General features: G+C 35.5%; 1 protein-coding gene across 2 annotated transcripts in view; it reads right to left on the bottom strand.

Annotated features, from left to right (window-relative positions):
- LOC133334444 (endoplasmic reticulum aminopeptidase 2) overlaps window positions 1-20,845 on the bottom strand; it is a 122,704-nt gene that overhangs the window by 39,866 nt on the left and 61,993 nt on the right. The window contains exons 1-2 of one of the 2 annotated variants that reach the window (XM_061542742.1): window positions 4,875-5,077; window positions 1,082-1,222 (exon numbers count right to left, since the gene is read on the bottom strand). In XM_061542742.1, the coding sequence (XP_061398726.1) occupies window positions 1,082-1,222; window positions 4,875-4,917 (184 nt within the window). In that variant the 5' untranslated portion in view covers window positions 4,918-5,077. Of the gene's footprint in view, window positions 1-1,081; window positions 1,223-4,874; window positions 5,078-20,845 lie in introns of those variants that run through there. The other variant, XM_061542741.1, reaches the window with a different exon arrangement.

The raw sequence follows: 20,845 nt of genomic DNA on the forward strand, positions 1-20,845 counted from the left end.
ATATTATTTAGTAACCCATTATCACTCTGGAGAGCGGAACTATAGCGCTGATCGCTTTGAAATGTTCCATGAGGTTCCTGTTATGGTCAAGGACAACGCCTATAATTTTCGGTGATGATCAGATAATAATTTTGGAATGAAGTGGACCGAAAACTTATTTTTTGTGTTATTTTCGAGTCGATCTATAGACCTCAAATGAAAGCCGAACATCACAACACAACCCACGGTGAAGGGAATCTGGACAATAGCAGTACTGAATACTCGTAATATTCGGAAAAATATGTCAGTGTGAGGAAGAGGTGCTGTTTACCTCTAATCGGGCAAGAGGGTGCAAATATCACGAAATATTGCCCAGTCTCGAAATAAACATCCGCAGAAAATTTGAGTTCCGTGGTAGTTGTGTAGGGTATCGTATGGTCGGCCCCGTCCGACTATACTGCTCCGCTCACTGGTTTATTTTTGAAATTTTAAGGTACAAATAAAATATATTTTACGAGCCAGCAGCCACCGTGTCGGATGATTATCATTTTCTTCAATATGCTAAAAGTTCGAATTAATTCAAGGACATTTTATGACCCATCGTTCATAATTAAGCATATGTCGTCAGTTGTGTTTTTTTTATTTTTTTTTTAATAAAACCCAAAAAGGGTTCCCTTTACCATAAATTTCTAAAAAAATTAATTAATTTTTATGAAATTGCTGTGCAATAAAAACCAAAAAAAAAAGAAATATTAAATAAATACAATTTGTTAGACTAATGAAATAAACTCTAAAAAGAAAATAAAACAAAACCAAAAAAAACAGGAAATGGAAAACAAACAGAAAAACACTCTACACCGGATGAAAGCAAAGCAAACAAAACAAAAACAATGAAACAAACGAAGTGAACTTGAATGACGGTGTAGAATATTTGTTTTTTGGGGAATCGTTCTTTTTTTTTATTATTTTTCATTTTATTTACGATTCAGGTACAGGACTTTGATCCCTAATGGTAGTATGAATGTTCAGAGAATGGCAACAACAAAATAAAAACACAACCATAATAAAAACCAGCAAAAACAAAAACAACAAAATCTCTTACCCGTTGTTGGTCCAGCATAGGCTATAATTAAAGCTGTTAGCAGGAGTGAGCCTAACACCACACCGGCCACTAGGAGGGCACGTTTTTGTGAACAGACGGCAACACCATTGCGTGTTTGTCGGCCACCGCTGGATTCACCACCTGTAACAATGAATGAACAACAATAATAATACATACAATGAAATACAAACAACAGCTACAACAATTACAACAATAATGTTTTATATACACAAAGTCAACATCTCAGACGGTGGTAGATAGAGAGTGTGGATGAGAGCTAGAGACTTTAATTAAATATTAATGGTTTGTTTTTATGTGGCTACAGAACATGATGAAGTCAATTTGTTGAAAAGTTAAAAGTATAAACTGACAATCATAAAAAAGGAGCATTTTTTATGATAAAAGTTTGAGTAAGTAACCTGATAGAATCCGGGAATAGATTTTACCATAAAAGGATTCTATTTATAGGAACATCTCTTCTTGTATGGAAGATATCGAGAAGGTCCTATATACATATCGAGAAGGTCCTATATATAGACCTTGACATGTTATTTTGCCTCCAAAAGATCTCGAGTAATTCTGGAATGTGCAGAATACCATGAAAAGGTCTTTAGTGCGGAAGAGACGCCCGAGAGGTATTTTATCTACAGAAGGCTAACATATTAAATTTTATATACACTAGACAAATAATCCATAAAATACTTCGATTAACTTCTCGAGAAGTTCTACCATTCAAATATTGCACTGATATGGGCTTCTGTAAGTCATATAACTACACATAACTTCTACAAGTTATTCTAACTATCGAAGTCCTTATGGAGATTCTTACTTTGGAGGGCCACGAGAAGGTATTCAACTATAGAAGACTTCGACAAGGCTTCTAACCACAAAGACCTCGAGATGGCCATCCAACTACAGAAGAGCTACACAGAGTTTTCTACCTATAGATGACATCGACAAAGTCTTCTTACTATAAAAGATCTCAACAAGTTTTCCTTACTACGGAATACCTTCATCTAAATACGGAAGACCCCTACAAGGTCTTCTGAATATTGAAGTCCTCGAAAATGTCTGTAGAAGTCCTTGACAAGGTCTTCTAACTATAGACCTTCTCGGGCCTCTAAGAATAGGCCATCTAAATATAGAAGGTCTAGTCAAGGTCTTTTAAGCATCGAAGAACTTGTCAAAGTCCTCTAAGTAAGGTTTTCTCAATATTGAAGTCCTCGAAAATGTCTGTAGAAGTCCTTGACAAGGTCTTCTAACTATAGACTTCCTCGGGCCTCTAAGAATAGGTCTTCTAAATAAGCATCGAAGAACTTGTCAAGGTCCTCTAAGTATATAAAATCTTGTCAAAGGGCTTTTAAGTAAAGGAGATCTCGTCAAGGCCTTCCAAATATCAAAGCTTTCGTCAAGGTCTTCTGAGTATTAAATTTTTCGTCTAAGTCTTCAAAGACACATTCCACCTATTCATCGTCTATAAAGCCGCATTCGACAGACCTATCCGTTCAGTGGTGTTCAAAGCCATGTCTGCGTTTGACATTCCTACAAAATTAATTCGGCTATGCAGGATAACTTTAACAGGAACAAGATCAACAGTTAAAGTCGGAAAGGAGCCCTCTCGGAGCCCTTTAATACCGAACGAGGATTCAGAAAAGGTGATAGTTTGTCGTGTGACCTTTTTAACATCCTGCTGGAAAAGGTCACACGAGAGGCAAAAGTGAACAGAAATGGAACTCTGTACACCAAACAACACATGTTACTCGTCTACGCTGATGACATCGACATCTTTGAACAAATTGAGAAGGAGTCAGCCAAAGTGGGTCTGGTAGTAAACGGCGAGAAGACCAAGCTGATGTTATCAATGCGTAAGACGTCCAGTAGACTCGGACCAACTGTGGAACTTGAGAACTCCAGCTTCGAGGTAGTCAAAGATTTTATATACCTTGGTACCGCCATAAATAAAACGAATGACATAAGTTTTGAAATTCGGAGAAGGTTAGTGATGGCCAACCGATGCTACTATGGTCTGAGCAAACAACTCAAAAGCAAGGCCACCTCCAGCCAGACCAAACTCACACTCTACAAGACGCTGATACTACCCGTGCTGTTATACGGATCTGAAGCATGGGTTCCTGCGCAAGCAGATGAGGCAGCTCTTAAAGTGTTTGAAAGAAAAATTCTCCAAAGGATCTATGGTCCGATCTGCGTTGACTGTGAATATCGCCGTCGAATGAACCATGAGTTGTATTCTCTATTCTCGGACATCGACATTATTAGACGTATTGAGCTGCAGCGACTACGTTAGCTAGGTCATGTTGTGAGAATGGATGAAGATGCCCTAGCCCAGAAGGCATATAACCAGCTGATGGTTCACGCAGAAGGGGAAGGACAAGAATGCGTTGGAAAGATCAAGTCGAAGACAACATCGCCGAAAATGGTCTTTCAAATTGGAAAAACTGCTCAAAAGACCGACGCGCCTGGAAATCTTTTCTAAGCTCGGCTTATGGAACGAAAGTTCTGCCACAAGCCAGCTAAGTAAGTAAATCTTCCAAGTATAGAAGGTTTGGCCATGATCTAAGTATGGAATATCTCGTCAAGAACTTATATGTATAGAAGGTTCCATCTTCGAAGTATAGAAGTTATCGTAAATGTCTTCTAGGTACAGGCCTTTTTTTTAAGTGTAAATAACTTTATACTCAGAAGATCTAAGTATTGACGTACTCATGAAGGTATCCTATATAACATAGAAGGTCCCGCCAAGGTATTCTATATAGTATAGAAGGTCCCGTCAATGTCTTTAAGGTATAGAGGATCCCGTCAAAGTCTTTAAAGTGTAGAAGGTCTCGTCAAAGACTTTAAGATATAAAAGATTCAAAGTCTTTAAGGAATAGAAGGCTTCGACAATGTCATTCACACCTATTGGTATCCTTGAAAAACTAGTCTTTACAAAATCTCGGCCTTTTGGTATCCTTGAAAAACTATTCTTTAAAATATCTAGGCCTGTTGGTGTCCTGGAAAAAATATTCTTTAAAAAATCCACGCCTGTTACTATCCTTGAAAAAATATTCTTTAAAAAATCAAGGCCTGTTGGTATCCTGGAAAAATATTCTTTAAAAAATCAAGGCCTGTTGGTATCCTGGAAAAAATATTCTTTAAAAAATCCACGCCTGTTACTATCCTTGAAAAAATATTCTTTAAAAAATCTATGCCTGTTGGTATTCTTGGAAATCTATTGTTTGCAAAATCTAGGCCTGTTGGTATCCTTGAAAAACTAATCTTTAAAAAATCCACGCCTGTTGGTATCCTTGAAAAACTAATCTTTAAAAAATCCACGCCTGTTGGTATCCTTGAAAAACTAATCTTTAAAAAATCCACGCCTGTTGGTATCCTTGAAAAACTAATCTTTAAAAAATCCACGCCTGTTGGTATCCTTGAAAAATATTCTTTAAAAAATCCACGCCTTGTGTGATCCTTGAAAAAATATTCTTTAAAAAATCCACGCCTGTTGGTATCTTTGAAAAACTATTTTTTAAAAAATCCCCGCTTGTTTGTATACTTGAAAAACTATTTCTTCAAAAAATCTACGCTTTGGTGGATCCTTGAAAAACTATTTTTTTTCAAAAAATCTACGCTTTGGTGTTCTTTAATAAATCCATGCCTTGTAGTGCCTTTAAAAAATCCACCGGATGGTGGAAAATATGTATTGCAAAAATGTTATTATTATTTTTTTTTTAATTTTAAAATGTATTTTTTATTTAAATCCATTAAAAATTATTTTCCAAAATTTTGTTACCTGATAGAAAAGCACAATCATCCAAATCTGGATCATTTGTCATTTCGATACGTTCACGTCGCCAAACTTTCGAACCCCTTTGACCACCGCCAACGATCGAAATCTTAACGGGGCCACTACCGCTTTGTCTTCCTGCCAATACGTTCGATTAGACGTTTTGCTTAAACGCGACAATATTGCGGAATTTTCGTTTTATTTTCGATGGAAATTTGAAAATTAATTGCCGGAAATAATTTTAATTTTTTGTATACAGACTTAAACGCGTTCACTTTTGCAATCTTTACAAAAAAATAAATTTCAATATAAAAATAAATTTTCCGTCAAAAAGGAAAAAATAAATTAAAAAGTTGTTGATTTCTTCTGAAAATCTGCCGAAGACCACAAAATGAATAAATAAATAAATAAGGGATACACACACACAACATGAAGCTGATTAAATGGCAATTTTGTAAATATTACCACATAAATATGCCCCAAGGATATGACATCCTGTGAAATTACTTAAACGAAAAAGGGGAAACATTTACAGGATATTTGTAACACGTCGTGTTTCTTCTTTTCTTCCGCCGGCAGCCTGTCAAACTTCGAAAAATTCAACAGCCTTCGCCACAACGTCTGTTGAAAACCATAACGTTTATTTTTATCGTCCTCTTAACGAAGCAGCAGCAGTCGAATCAAACTTTATCGATGAATTTCAGTGATGTGAGCCTCCCTTCTTCACGTTGTTGGCGAAGAAAATATATCGTCTTCGAAGAAGTTTAGCAGCAACAGCCACCAAAAGGATGTTGTTACTTTAACCACCAAGGTTAGGCGAAAAAAGAAAACAAAAATAAACAGTCCAAAAGAAACAACCAACCTCCGTCATGACTTGCCTTACCAGGGCAATAATCAAGATAATAATTTATTTCAACAAATCTCGGATCGTTCTCAAAGGAGAATTTTATATTTCATGTTACACGAATTAAGGGGGGCAACTTTGTTACCTTTCGACCAGAGTCATAGAAATCTTTACCTTTATCGGATTTTTTTCTTTTCATTTTCTTGCGGAAACAGTGGGTAGCATAAGTTATAATATGGTCCATGACAAATATGTGGGGTATATTTAAATTCCAAATTAAATTTCTATATCAAAGAAAACTTTATTGATCAAGTATGTGTACCCCACTTCAGGGTGTGGGTATAAAAAGTTCGATACGGAGAATTTTTTAATGAAAAATTTAAAGCCGGATCTTGCAAATCGAAAAAAATATAGGATCTATACCTATATTTTACATAAAATCGGACGAAACTTTATATGGGAACTATATCTAAATATACACCGATTGTCACGAAAATTAACACACATCATTTTAGACTTAATTCAGTATGCTATGTTAAATTTCGTGTAAATCAAAAGATATATAGGGACTTTGGTACACCATGTACCATAAATCGGATGAAAATATGTATGGGAGCTATATCGAAATCTGAACCGATTTTCATGAAACTTAGCTAACTAACCTCAATTCAGTATGCTGTACAAAATTTCGTGCAAATCGAAATTTATATAGGAGTTTTGGTGCACCATTTACATAAAATCGGACCAGACTATATATGGGATCTATATATAAATCTGAACCGATTTTCATGAAACTTAGCACAAGCCATTCCAGCCTCAATTCAGTATGCTGTGTAAAATTTCGAGAAAATCGAAAGAAATACAGGGGCTATGGTACATCATTTACAAAAAATCGGGCGAAAGTGTATATAGGAGCTATATCTAAATCTGAACCGATTTTCACAAAAATTAGCACATATCATTCGAGACTCAATTCCGTACGTTATGCCAAATTTCGTGCAAATCGAGAGAAACATAGGGACTTTGGTGCACCATTTATTTAAAATCGGACGAACATATATATGGGAGCTATATCTAAATTTGAACATATTTCATCGAAACTCAGCACACATCATTCTACACTCAATTTAGTACGGTATGCTAAATTTCATGGACATCAAAAGATATATAAAGACCCTGGTGCACCACTTACATAAAATCGGGCGAAAATATATATGTAAGCTATATCTAAATCTGAACCGATTTTCATGAAACTAAGCAAACCTCATTCAAGACCAAATTAATTTTGCTATGCAAAATTTCATGTAAATCAAAAGAAATATAGGGACTTTGGTGCACCATTTATTAAAAATCGGACGAAAATATATATGGGAGTTATATCTAAATCTGAACCGATTTTCATGAAACTTAGCACATGTCATTATATGCTTAATGCTATGCACAATTTCGTGTAAATCGAGAGAAATATAGGGACTTCATTATCATTTACATAAAATCGGACGAAAATATATTTGGGAGCTATATCTACATCTGAACCGATTTTCACAATATGCCGACAGATATAAACCCTAACCCTATGGTTTGCGGAGGGTGTTGACCATTTGTGTGGAAGGAACCAGAAGTAGTGGACCAAGTGGTCTCATTTTCAGACCTGATCTAGCCTTAATAAAGATAATAGATTGTGCAAAGTATGGCTCAAATCGGACATTTTATTCGTAAATATTGAACATGTTGACCCTTTTTGGGGGAGGTACTAGAAGGCGTAGACCAATGGGTCCCATTTTCTAACTTGATCTAGGCTTGGTTAAGATAAGAGGTTGTACAGAGTTTGGTTAAAATCTAACATCGAATTAGCCTGATATTGGATTTACAAATATTAAAAATTTTGAACCTCTGTCGGGAGGTACCAGCAGGAGTGGACCAATGGGTCCCATTTTCCAACTTGATCAAGGCTTGTTTAAGATAAGAGGTTGTGCAAAGCTTGGTTCAAATCGGACATTCCATTAACCTCATATTAAATTTATAAATGTTGACCCTCTATGGGGGAGATACCAGAAGTAGTGGATCAATGAGTTCCATCTTCCTACCAGAACTAAGTTTGGTAAATATAATAGTTTGTGCAAAGTTTCGTTAAAATTGGATAGTCCGTTTGCATTTTATTATAAAATTAATTTTTAGCACAATTTTTACCATTTTGTGGGGGAGGTATCAGAATCGATGGACCAATGGGCTCCATCTTCAAACTTGATTTAAGCTTGGAAAAGATAATAGGTTGTGCAAAGTTTGGTTCAAATCGGACATTTTATTAAACCTAATATTGGATTTGTAAGTATTGAAAATGTTAACCTTTGTGGGGTCGGTATCTGAAGTGGTGGACCAATGGGTTCCATCTTCCTACTTGGTCTAGGCTTGGTAAAGATTATAGGTTGTACAAAGTTTCGTTAAAATCGGAGAGTGCGTTTGCATTTTATTATTAGCAAAATTTTGACCATTTCTTGGGGATGGAGGAGTACGAGAGGGAGTGGACCAATATTCCCCATTTTCGAACTTAAACTAAGTTTGGAAGAAATGGTAAGATGTGCAAAGTTTGGATGAAATAGATTATTCCCTACCAGCCAGACAGACGGACAACGCACGGACGGACGGAAATGTGTAAATCGACTCCAAATTTTCTGAAACGGATTTGGCCCAAAGAAATATGGGGTCTAAAACCAATATTTCAATGCGGCACATTTTCATCGTATCAAAGTGCATATACCCTCATTAGCCTAAAGGATAAGGGTATAAAAAGGAAACATGGGTCTATCTCCTTTGATCTGTTGCACAAAGACCTAATACCCACTACCATAGTGTGGTGAAGGGTATAAAGATTAGATCAGTGTTGGGCAAAATTAAATTGAGAGCAAGTGTGTGCGAGCGTAACTGAGAATTCACCATTAAAAACGACTCACAGTTACGGTAGCGTATATGGGTACGAATGACTGGATTAGACGAATTCTGTTCAACACTTTTCCGAAATCCGTAAAATACCGAAAATTGGGTTAAGTTGTTATATGTGGTCTACACGAAAACATGAGGCAAAATTGATAAAAAATATTTTATGGAGATTTTCTACCCATTGAGACCTAAACTCCACAAAATACCCAAATTGGGGGGCTATTCAAAATAGTGGATCAATACTGGTAATTTTTGGTAGAAATATTTTATTCTTATATAAATTATGTGACCTCTAAAAACCAAATTCCAGGTAATTTGTTTCAAAAATCTGCTAATAATGCCGAATAATGGAACTATATGGGAACCTTCCCAAACCTTGGACCAATTGCAATACCAAACGCCCTATGAGTAGTAGCAATAGGTGCCGAATTTATTTAAGTTTAAATAAGTTCTTCAGTAATCCAGACGTATTCGTAATGTAAATATATGTTTTTATTTATTGATTATACGCCAACAAACACTACATGGGTATCATATGCCACACACACACATGTGACCTAGCAAAATTACTTTTAATTCTATAAATAAGTTTTCAAAGTCAAATAGGAAAAAAACTTATAAATTAAATATAATATCCATAATAAAATTCAATTTCATGTATTTTCCAAAAAGTAACTCCAAATTCTGTATAATTTTCCGATAAAAATAAATATATATTTTTTATTTTCATTCCCCGGAAATCTCCTGGCATCAACAATAAATGGCGGTGCCTGATTTTTTCATAAACATTCAGATTTAATGGTGTCGCATGCCATGAAAACGAAATGTCTGTCAATAATCCAATTCCCCTGAACTCGACATGCGACACGCACTGTAAACAAAAAAGCACGCACACACACGCGAAAACGCAGAGGAAAAGGACATATAACCGAATAAAAAAATGAGAACAACAAAAGAAAAATTATAGTTACTTCAAAAAACAAAAAAAAATACAAAAAAATAAACCCATACACTGACACACGCAAAGAAAAAAATTCTGCAAAATTCTATACCCACACATTGACACAAAAAATATCTCGTATACACACACATACACACTCATATTGTAAGCCATTGCGAAAACACGTGCTGCTTATTAAAGACATAGTTATATTGGTTGCAAAAATTCAAACAAACGTTTTATTTTTGGTGGCATAGAATTATACGGAATATGGCAGCAGCAGCAGTCAGCCAGACAGCCGTAGACATTGTTTGTCTGGATGGTTGGCTGTCTGTGTATTCGCCTGCCTTTATGTGTCTGGCAAGCAGCCAAGCCAAACCAAAGTAAACCAGACGGCAAGTATTACTCCCAAAAAAATTTCAAAAATATGAAGAAGAAATGTCCCCCTCTCCTGAAAACCCAAAGACATGAATGTCTCGCAAACGAGAGACAAACAAACTCAGCCAACTGAGGCTGACTAATGCCGCAAACATTTACTCAAACACACACCCACACACGGAGACACAATCATTATTTAAGCCATCAAGTTGAATAAAAATTCTGGTCTCAGCCAGTTTACATTGCCCTCGCCTCCCCTCTTGACGTTTGTGAAGCTTACAACAACACACCCTTGTCGTTGTCTTCTTCCGCATTTTAATGTTTATGTGTCTGTGCCAGTTGGAGAACAGACAATTTAAATGTGATTCGCAGGAGTCTGGACGAGGAGAGGGTGGTAACATTTATTGTAATAGTGTCAGCTACTCTGACAGGGAGACCGGCATTATAATAGCAGCATCAAAGGTTATATAGATATATATATATTATATATATATATATATATATACATCATGTTGATTATTGTTATGATGATAATTAAGAGGCCTACATTGAAGAGTGCTTTTGTAGACACAAAAATTTGTCATGGTCAGATTGTTGTCAAGTATAAATAAAACACAGGATATTATGATATCTCTAAAATTAGCCTAGAGCTAGAAAATATTACAAAAGTAATTGAAATTATGTCTGAGTTACAGCCTAAAAGAAAATATTACGACCAAACTCCTTGGTTTTGAAAAATAGTATTTATTTTTGTTTTTGAAATTATGTCTGAGTTAAGCAAATTGAAATTCAAATCAATGTTGGTTTCTAAAACGATATTAAATGATATTCAATGAATATGAATATTTATACCCTACACAACTATGTTGTCAGGGTATTATAGCTTTGTGCAGCCCCAAAAGTTTGTAACGCCGCGAAATATTGGTCCTAGACCCACCTTTAAGTATACCGATCGTCATATCTCGACTAGCTGAGTCGATCTAGACATGTGTGTCCGTCCGTCCGTCTGTCCATTATAATTTTAAACACGATACAGGCCACAGTTATGGACCAATCTTCACGACATTTTGCATGTAAGATGGGTTCTGGCCAATGAAGACCCCTATTGTTTTTGGAAAAGATCGGTTAATATTTAGGGGATGAAATGGACCAAAAACTATATTTTTGTCATTTTTTCTGGTCGCTACAGAGGTCGCAATTATGGCCCAGACACCGCGAATTTTTGCTTGGAGATGGAGATGGGGTCGAAGAATAAGCATGCCTGTTTTGAAAATGATCGGCCAATATTTAGCGGGTCAAATGGACCCTGACTTTTGTATGAAAAATTACAAAATATTTATTCTGCGGCGTATATACTTGCTCCTGAAGGACATAGAGCCGAGAAGTTGATAGTATATCCAAGAAGAGTTGTTGAGCTTCACATTCATACCAATTATATGGCTGTATGTACTCTGATGTGGGAGTTATATGTAATTAGGTAAAGGTGACTATGTGCATAGTACTACTATTACTCCATTAGAGGGCAGAAATGTCGCGCTGAATGCTTTGAAATTGTACATGATGTTCTGATTATGGTCAAGGGCGACGCCTATCGTTTGCGGTGAAGTTAAGATTTCATTCAGGGGTGCAATGAACCGAAAACTTATATTTTGTTTGATTTTCTAGTCGCTCTAGAGGCAATTATTATATGCAGAACATCACATATTTTACAAGGTGAAGGAGATCTGACCAAATACTTAGAGCGGCTGTTTAGATGATGATCGGTCAATATTCTGAGGGTCAAATCAACCAAAACCTAAAGTGACCAATTTTTTACTTTATGGCGTAAAAATTCACTTCAAGAAAAAAAGGGTTAGAAAGTGGAGTTGTTGATCTATAATCGGTAAAAAGGGTACAAATATCACGAAATATTGCCCAGGCTCAGAATATAGAACCGCAGAATGTTTGCTTTTCGTGGTAGTTGTGTAGGGTGTCATATGGTCGGCCCCGTCCGACTATACTGCTCCGCTCACTGGTTTTTAGATTGCTGAAGTGTAATATTCTAAATAAACATAAGAATTAAGGGGACCCCCCATTATCGGTGTCAAAAAGTTTTATTTAGTTTTTCGAATCTACACTAATTCAAGAATGTCCCTACAAAATTTCAAGTGAAAATCTCAAGAACTCTTGAAGATATAGTCGATTTATTGTGTCAGCATCAAGTGACGGCAAGAGCGATTCTCAAACTTTAAACGCTTTTTTCTCGAATCAGTATTTTACGAATGGCGGGCACTATAACTCAAAAACTAATAACCCAATCGATTTCAAATTTTGGGACGTTTCTCTGCGAGTGTATAGTAATCGTATGAACTAGGATAAAGCCAATCGGTGAAGATCTTCCTTATTTTTTAACTTAGTTTGTGGTCAAAAATAGGCGATTTTCCAAAAAATTGCTTTCAAAATTCCGCCATTTTGTTAATTGTTGTGCGACGTCATTAATCCTAGTTCATACGAAAGCCAGACATGTACTCTTTCTAACACCGTTGGAATTTTCGGATTGCGATGTTCCAGTGAGGAGTTATCATGCCCGCCATAAAAAATAAGGGATTTTCTTCAATCACAAAAGCAACAACAAAAATTGTTTGTAAATTATTTTTCTTCCTTTTTAAATCTTCAAATATATATGTGCAAATTTACAAACCTTAACATGCATTGGTATTCATTCACCAGCCCATTTAAAATCTTAAAAATAAAAAATCGAGAATGGGGGAGGTCCCCTTAATGAATATGTTTATATCATAAGCCTAATGGTAAATAAATAAGAATATATCGGTTTTATAGCCCAAATTTTTCGAGCTAAATTCCTTTCAGATAATTTGGAATCGATCTAAAAAAGTATCTGATTTTAAAAAAATTCAGTACATCGTATTTTATTCAAAATTCAAACAAACAGACTATGCAAACCGACTAACATCAATTCCTACCCATTCCATTCTGCAACCTATGCTAAATTTTGTAAATCGATTTAAAGAAACCTTAGCACGCACTGTTCGTTGTGCTACACCCTTTAAAATTTAATCTCAATCAAACACCCATTGATTATTTGATGTACAATTAATATGAATAGGTCGATATTATATATGGAAGCTATGATATATCTAAATCTGAACCGATTTCAAGTAAACTTGCTCGAGATTAATTTATATTAATTTCAGTACGTTGTGTCAATCGGCCTAGCTATGGGTCTTTAGTGCACAAGTTACTTAAAATCGGACGAAAATATATATAGGAGCTATATGGAACTCGTTTACAAAAAAAAGAAACTTGACACACGTAAGGTTATTCTGCCTTAAGTACATTGTACCAATCGGCCAAATTTTGGGTCTTTAGAGCACAATTTACATTAAATGGGATGAAAATATATATGGGAGCTATATCTAAACCTGATCCGATTTTCACGAAACATTGTCCACATCATTCAAGACTCAAAATGTTGCATACATCAATCTAGACCTAATTTAATAAAGTGTGCAAAATTTTGTCTCAATCGGAGCAATATTGGGAGTTTGGTACATAATTTACATAAAATCGGACGAAAATAAGTATAAATCTTAAAAATAAATAAATCTAATTTTTGAACCGATTTCAAGAACACTTCGTATACATATATTTGGATAAAATTCAGCATACTGTGCAAAATTGTATGCTAATCGGCCTAAATTTGACTTTTTTGTTGCTCCATTTACATAAAATCAGACGAAACTATGTATGAGAGCTATATCTAAACCTGATACAATTTTCACGAAACTTAGCACACATCATTCAGGACTCAATTCAGGATGCTATGCCAAATTTCATGCAATTTGAAAGATAAAATTGGACGAAAATATAAATGGGAGCTATATTAAAATCTGAACCGATTTTCACCAATTTCAATAGGCTTCGTCCTTAGGCCCAATAATTCATCTAATTCGGATTATAAATTCGACCTGTACTTTGTTTGCAATTTAACATCAACAGATGGACATGCATAAATCGTCTCAGAAAGTGATTCTATGCATATTCTCAAAAGGAACCACGGGTCTATCTTGTTCCCTTTTGCCTGTTACAAACATATGCACAAATACATAAAACCCTGTACTACAGTGTGGTGAAGGGTTTACAAATTCTCATCGGTATGGTATATGGTTATCAATTCAGGTTCGTGATTTCATATTACCCCCATATAAAGGGCTATACCAAAATATCACATGTTCGGTATTTTGAAAATGACATAGCTTTTGGAAAGTTGTAGACCCATTTTTTTTTTTTTTTTTTTTTTTTTTGACCGAAAGGACAGTAATTTGGCAACCCGGATTTATGGAGGATGGTGTATATCTACGCAGTAAATTATTATCTCATTTCAGATTTTATAAACAGCTTCCAATCGCTGTAATTGATATTTGATAAACATCACTACATAAAATAATCGATTTCGGTCCACGTTTTGGTATAATCCCTCACATAGGCTGATCTATGCAAAAAATTATCAATGGCTCTGATATACCTTTTCCGCCCAAATGTTGGTATGTTGATGGTTTCAGACTCATTTTCCAAACGAAATGCCTGGTTTTTGAACTGACTGAAATGTCTAAACGCAGAAAATGATGATAACATCGTCCCCATAGAAAGATGCCGGTTATTTGACATTTAATTGTCTCAGATAATATTAACAGATAATATTAAAAGATATTAAGACCTAATCGTGATGGGTATAAAAGTTCCGTAGCGACGAACTTTTAAGTTAACATTAACTAAATTTCATATTTTGGCGTATATGCTAACTTCGGGAAGAAATATCCGGAAAATAAATAATTTTTATTAGCAACACATCTAAATATTCACCGAAGATAAAAATATATAATAATTCATAAGTTAGTGTGAATTTCCAAAGCCGCTTATATAGAGAACCGAACTTCAAATTTCAAGATTCCAGTCATATAGGTTTACCCAATTTAGTACACATTAGTACAATTTTCCAAAGCTTCCAACCTATTCCAATCCTGCACCCCAACACTGACCCTAACTCCAAATTGCAGGATTCCAGCTCTATCGTTTCACCCAAATTTTAAATTATACCCAATTTAGTACACATAGGTACGATTCTTCAAAACTGCCTATATCATGGAAATCTTATTTCCCTATTTCAGGATTCCAAATCCAAATCGCTTCACCCAAAAATTAAATTGTATCTAGCTCTAACAGTTCGTCAAATACAAATGGTACCAAATTTTATACTTTTCGTGGCGTTCATGAACGAACTAGTCCCATATGAAGGTGCCGATCCACTATCTTGAATTTCTTGAAGGCTGACATACATATATACAGAAAATTGTCAATATAGATCTATGATTTGGCATATCCGCCATATAAGGGTAGCACCCCATTGTGGTAAATTGAAGTTCCTATATTAGTTTTCCAACCTGAGTGTCTGTAATTTGTAAAATTATTATTTTTGGGGCATGAACAACCTGCTTTCACATAACATAATGACATATATAGTCCGCATATAATGGTCCCGATCTATTTAGGGTTTTTGAAAGCATTACAAGTGGTGCAAGGTATAACAAGTTCGGCCCGGCTATACTTAACGATAATGCTACTTGTTTTATTTTGGGGATTGTTTGTGATTACAAGCTAATGAGTTCGGCCTCGAAACCCATAGAGGGAAAGCCTCATGTATGCATGTTCTAGGCTGTGATTGAGTAGAGTACAGGAAATGTAAAGATATTTCCCTTAAATTAAATGATAGTGCATTGGTTTGTTTAGCGGGTTGAAATCGCATAGCCAGAAGAGAAGCCCTGACCTAGTAAGGTGTCAAAATCACACATCCGGTACGCACACATAACAGAGGCATTCTAAATAGCCAACCAGAGGAAAATGGCAATACTAAATAAGACTTCCAACCACTTCCAACACAATTGAAGAACGCGTTGTTGCTAGGCACCGATAGATGGCAGCCATATCACATAACAGAGACATTCTAAAAAGCCAACCAGAGGAAAATTGCAACACTAAAAAAGCAAGGTTCCGAACCACTTTACACAATTGAAGGACTCGTAGTTGCTAGGCACCGGTAGATGGCAGTCATATCATCTAGGATAGGCTACATCAGACATGCATGTTGCAGGTGGCGATTGAGTCGAGTACAGGAAGTGTAAAAACAATCCTCTCAATTTAATGTAAGTACATTGGATGGTTTAGCGAGTTGAGATCCCATAGCTCGAAGAGAAGCGCTAACCGCACACATAACAGAGGCATTCTGAATAGCCAACAAGAGGAAAATGACAATACTAAACAAGCAAGGTTTCCAACCATTGTGTACAATTGAAGAACGCGTTGTTGCTAGGCACCGATAGATGGCAGTCACATCATCCAGGATAGGCAACAGCAGACCAGCTATTTACCTAGCTGGAATAATAATTGATTGAATTAACACAATATCTAATCTAGTAAGAGGATGATGCTTTGTTTAAGCCCCATGCTCCCTAGAGGAGTAACAGGAGAAAAAATAAGAGTACTTAATCCTCTTATAATAGTCTGAATCTTTCACCTAATTGAAAAGCCTTCCTTACAAGTTATCTACGTTGCCTTTTTTTAAGAAATTCATTTTAATTATCCTTTTATGAAATTATAGTTGCCAACATCACAAGGTATTTGAAATCTTTGCCAAAAATGGCGACAGACAGTGTTATTGTAAGCGAAACCCCCTTGAATCGAAAAAAAAACAAGAAATTAGTAGTTTGTCTACCATGAATGATACTTAAATGCCATTCATAGCTGGCAGACGTTGCTACTTTAACTCCCCAAGCGGCAATTTAATTAAACAAATTTTCAAGTTAAATTACAAAACTGTGTTGCATAGCCAAATAGGCCTTCAGAATTTTGCGGGGTTTGTTTTCCTGTCGACCAGACAGACAGACTATTTGAAAAAAAATCCATGAATGAAAAACAAACACTGCAGCATAATTTTTTTTTTTTTTTTTGCTGCAGAACATACAAAATTATATATAATTAACACTTGATACTAAAACAGAGACAAAAAGAAGAAGAAAAAAAACACACACACACAACGGCAACAACGCCCAGTTTGTTTTGTATTTGCTGCAAGTATCCAGCCTTTGTCATGGGTCGGTCCATTTCGGTTGGCTAGTTTCATAGCCATCATCATGACTATTGGATACAGCTCAGACACAGGATGTGTTTTTGTTTTGTATTCATTCGTTCCATTTTTTTTTTTTTTTTTGTTCCGGCTACATTTCCATTTTTTTGTTTTATTTGTTGTTGCTGCTGCTGGTACTGCCGCCTTTCTATTTGGCCAGCTAACTGTCGTAACGACGAACGAATAATGCAATTTCCCAAACACAATTTAAGTTCCCCACTTCTCTCGCCATACTTCGTTTGTTTTCCATTCTTTGTTCCATGGCAAAAAACAACTTGTTTTGAAGAGAGACAGGCGAAGTAGTTGCCTTAAATAACCACCGGCATTTTTCGCTGTTCGGAAAAATAAAAATTCGAAATCCCCAAAAGGCCTGTTTTGCCTAGAATGGCGCGTTGTTTTTATGTGGAATATCAAACGAAGACAAAAAACCATTCATTCAACACGACATTGAAAACAAAAGGACAAGAGCGAGTAAATAAGAAAAATCAAAACACAAAAAATGGTAGTATGCGAAAAATGGTAAAAACAAAATGAAAAAAGAATACAGCTGGAAATTTGGAAACAAAATCAAAATAATAAATGATTCATGCGAAAAGTAATTTTTCGCCATTACGACAGTTATTTATCTAATAACTTGTCTCTTCTTTTTTCGCTTTTTGTAATAGGCCTACACAACTATATTGTCAGGGTATTATAGCTTTGTCCTGAAGAGAGAAAAATTATTTAAGAAAAAATTAATGATGGGAAATATAGCGATATTAGCCAAATCCCTGGAAAGGTCGGTGGGTTTGTTTTATCCAAAATTCATCGAAATCAAACGAAACAAATCTGAAGAAACCCACTGTGAACTTTGGATACCCTCCACCATAGGTATACCGACAGGTACTTGAAATGAAAGTATAGGGAACATACTAAAATGTGGACTTTAACCAACATTTCTACAAACCGATTTGTGTAAACCAAATACAAATTTCAGCAATTTTAATGGAAATTTTTCTTAAAAACACCAACAATTTCACCGAAATTGGCGACGCATTATAGGGCGGAACATCCCCAAAATAGTGAAATTTTTAGGGCTGGCTTTATTCGGGTGGGGTTGAGTGGAAACTGCTGGTTCAATATGAAAATTGTCATTGCTGATAAAAAATTGTACGAGTACTTTCCTGGAGGCTATACCTAAAGTGGGACCAATATTGATTACATTGTGTAGGAAATACCGGACATTTGTAGGTTTTATGCCTTATAGAGGACTTATATAGCTTAATTTCAAAACTAACATATTTGCATCACAATGCCTTCGTTTACGCTAAATATTAAAAATACCGAAAATCGGTAGGTATCATTACATGGGGCCTAGGCCTAAATGCGGACCGAAATAGTTAATTCTGGAACATTACGTTCTAGTTATTTTATCTCGATATCCTCCGCAGGCTAAATATTAAAAATACCGAAAATTGGTAGGTATCATTACATGGGGGCTAGGCCTAAATGCGGGCAGATAAAGTTCATTCTCGAACCTTACTTTCTAGTTTTTTTTTTATCTCAATACAACAATTACAACACAAGTCAGATAACTATTTCAATATAAACCAGTAAGGAATGTAGTAAAGTCCGACTGGGCCGACTATATGATACCCTTCAACTTCGCATTTTCGAAAAAAACATTGACATGAAATTGAACGAACTTGAATATGTGATCTTTATGCCTTGCAGGGACCTATGCCAAATTTCATTTCATTCGGGCAAGTTTAAAGTCGTTTGCGTACAATGGGCAAATTTACATAAAATTTAAGGAAAATATATATGGGAGCTATATCTAAATCTGAAGCGATTTTTACGAAGCTTAGCAGACATCATTCTAGACTCAATTCAGTACGCTAAGCAAAATCGAAAGATACGTAAGGACTTTGGTGCACCATTTACAAGAAATCGGACGAAAATGTATATGGGAGTTATATCTAAATCGGAAGCGATTTTCAAGAAACTTAGCACACATTATTTTATATAAAATATAAAATCGGACGAAACTACATATGGAAGCTATATATAAATCTGAATAGACTTTCTCGGAACTTAGAACACATTATTCCAGACTAAATTAAGTGCGCTCTGCACAATGTTGTGCAAATCGAAAGATACGTAAGGACTTTGGTGCACCATTTACACGAAATCGGACGGAAAATATATATGGGATCTATGTATAAATCTGAACCGATTTTCACGAAACTTAGAACACGTCGTTCTAGACTCAATTCAGTACACTGTGCCAAATTTCGTATTTGTTTAAAATTTAACACAATTTAACACACACGATTCAGAAGGTGATTCTATGCATATTCTCAAAAGGAATCATGTGTCTATTTCGTTTCCATTTGCCTGTTACAAACGTATGCACAAAGACATAATACCATGTACCACAGTGTGGTAAAGGGTACAAAAGGGGGTTATATGGGGACTACCCCTAAAAGGAGGCGAATAATAATAATTTTTGGTAGAGAGATTTGTTACCATATTACCAAATTATAGCGAATCCTGTTGAAAACCGCGTCCAAGAACGCCAAAATACCGAAAATTGGAGGTACCCTTATATGGGGGCTATAAAAAAAAGAACAATACTTTATAATTTTTTGTGGAGAGATTTTGTACCTACTGAGAACTCAAAATATTAAATACAGCCAATTCGGTTGAAAAATACGATCAAAACCTCCAAAGTACTGAAAATTATATGGGGGTTCCAGAAAAAGTGGACCTATATTTATAATTTATAATTTAGTACTTAATAAGAATCCTATGTACCAAATTTCAGCGAATTCGGTTGAAAAATGAGTTCGAGAACCATAAAATACCAAAAATTGGGGGTTACCCTTATATGGGAGCTGTTCCTAAACGTGGACCGATATAGGCCATATTCGAACTTGACCTGTCTGCAAACAAAAGACAACCCTATGCAAAATTTCAGCACCCCATCTCAATTCCTTCAATAGATACAACAGAAGGACGGATGGACAGACGGACGGACATGGCTAGATAGTCTTAGAATTTTACCCTTATTAAGAATATATACTTAATAGGTTGGTAATTAGTACTTCGATGGGGGGGTGGCTACCGAAAAAATACGACCTATTTATAATATTACGTGGAAAGATTTGGGACCCAATGTATAAAATTTCAGCGAATTCGGCTGAAAAGCGCGCTCAAAAACCCTAAAATATCGAAAAAGGGGACTTATATTTATAATTGTTAGTGGAAAGATTTGGTACCCAGTTGGAAAACGCGCTCAAGACCTCTAAAATAGCGAAAATGGGGGGGTGTACCCTACCTAAACATGGACCGATATATTACATCTTCGAACTTGACTTGTCTGCAGACAAAAGAAAACTCTATGCAAATAACAATCAACGTAATATTGGATCTCATATGGCAGGTTTTCCTACTAATTCTTATGAAATTTAGTTTCAATAATCGTTATTTCCGTTCTAGTATTTCTTTGTTACTTATCGATTTTGACCTTGAAAAAACTTTTGCATTTTTTTGTATTTAAGCCGAAACAACGGTTATCCTTTAAAGATACCTCACACACACACACACACACAAAACAACTGAGCAACATCATAATTTCAATTACATGTTGAATCATTTCATGTGTGTTGTTCCTCATTATACAGCCGAAAATATTGCTGGCGAATACACAATTTAAT

This window comes from Musca vetustissima, unplaced genomic scaffold, assembly GCF_032173495.1.
Source record: "Musca vetustissima isolate MV318-11 ecotype Yass unplaced genomic scaffold, APGP_CSIRO_Mvet_v1 utg561, whole genome shotgun sequence".
NCBI lineage: Eukaryota > Metazoa > Arthropoda > Insecta > Diptera > Muscidae > Musca > Musca vetustissima.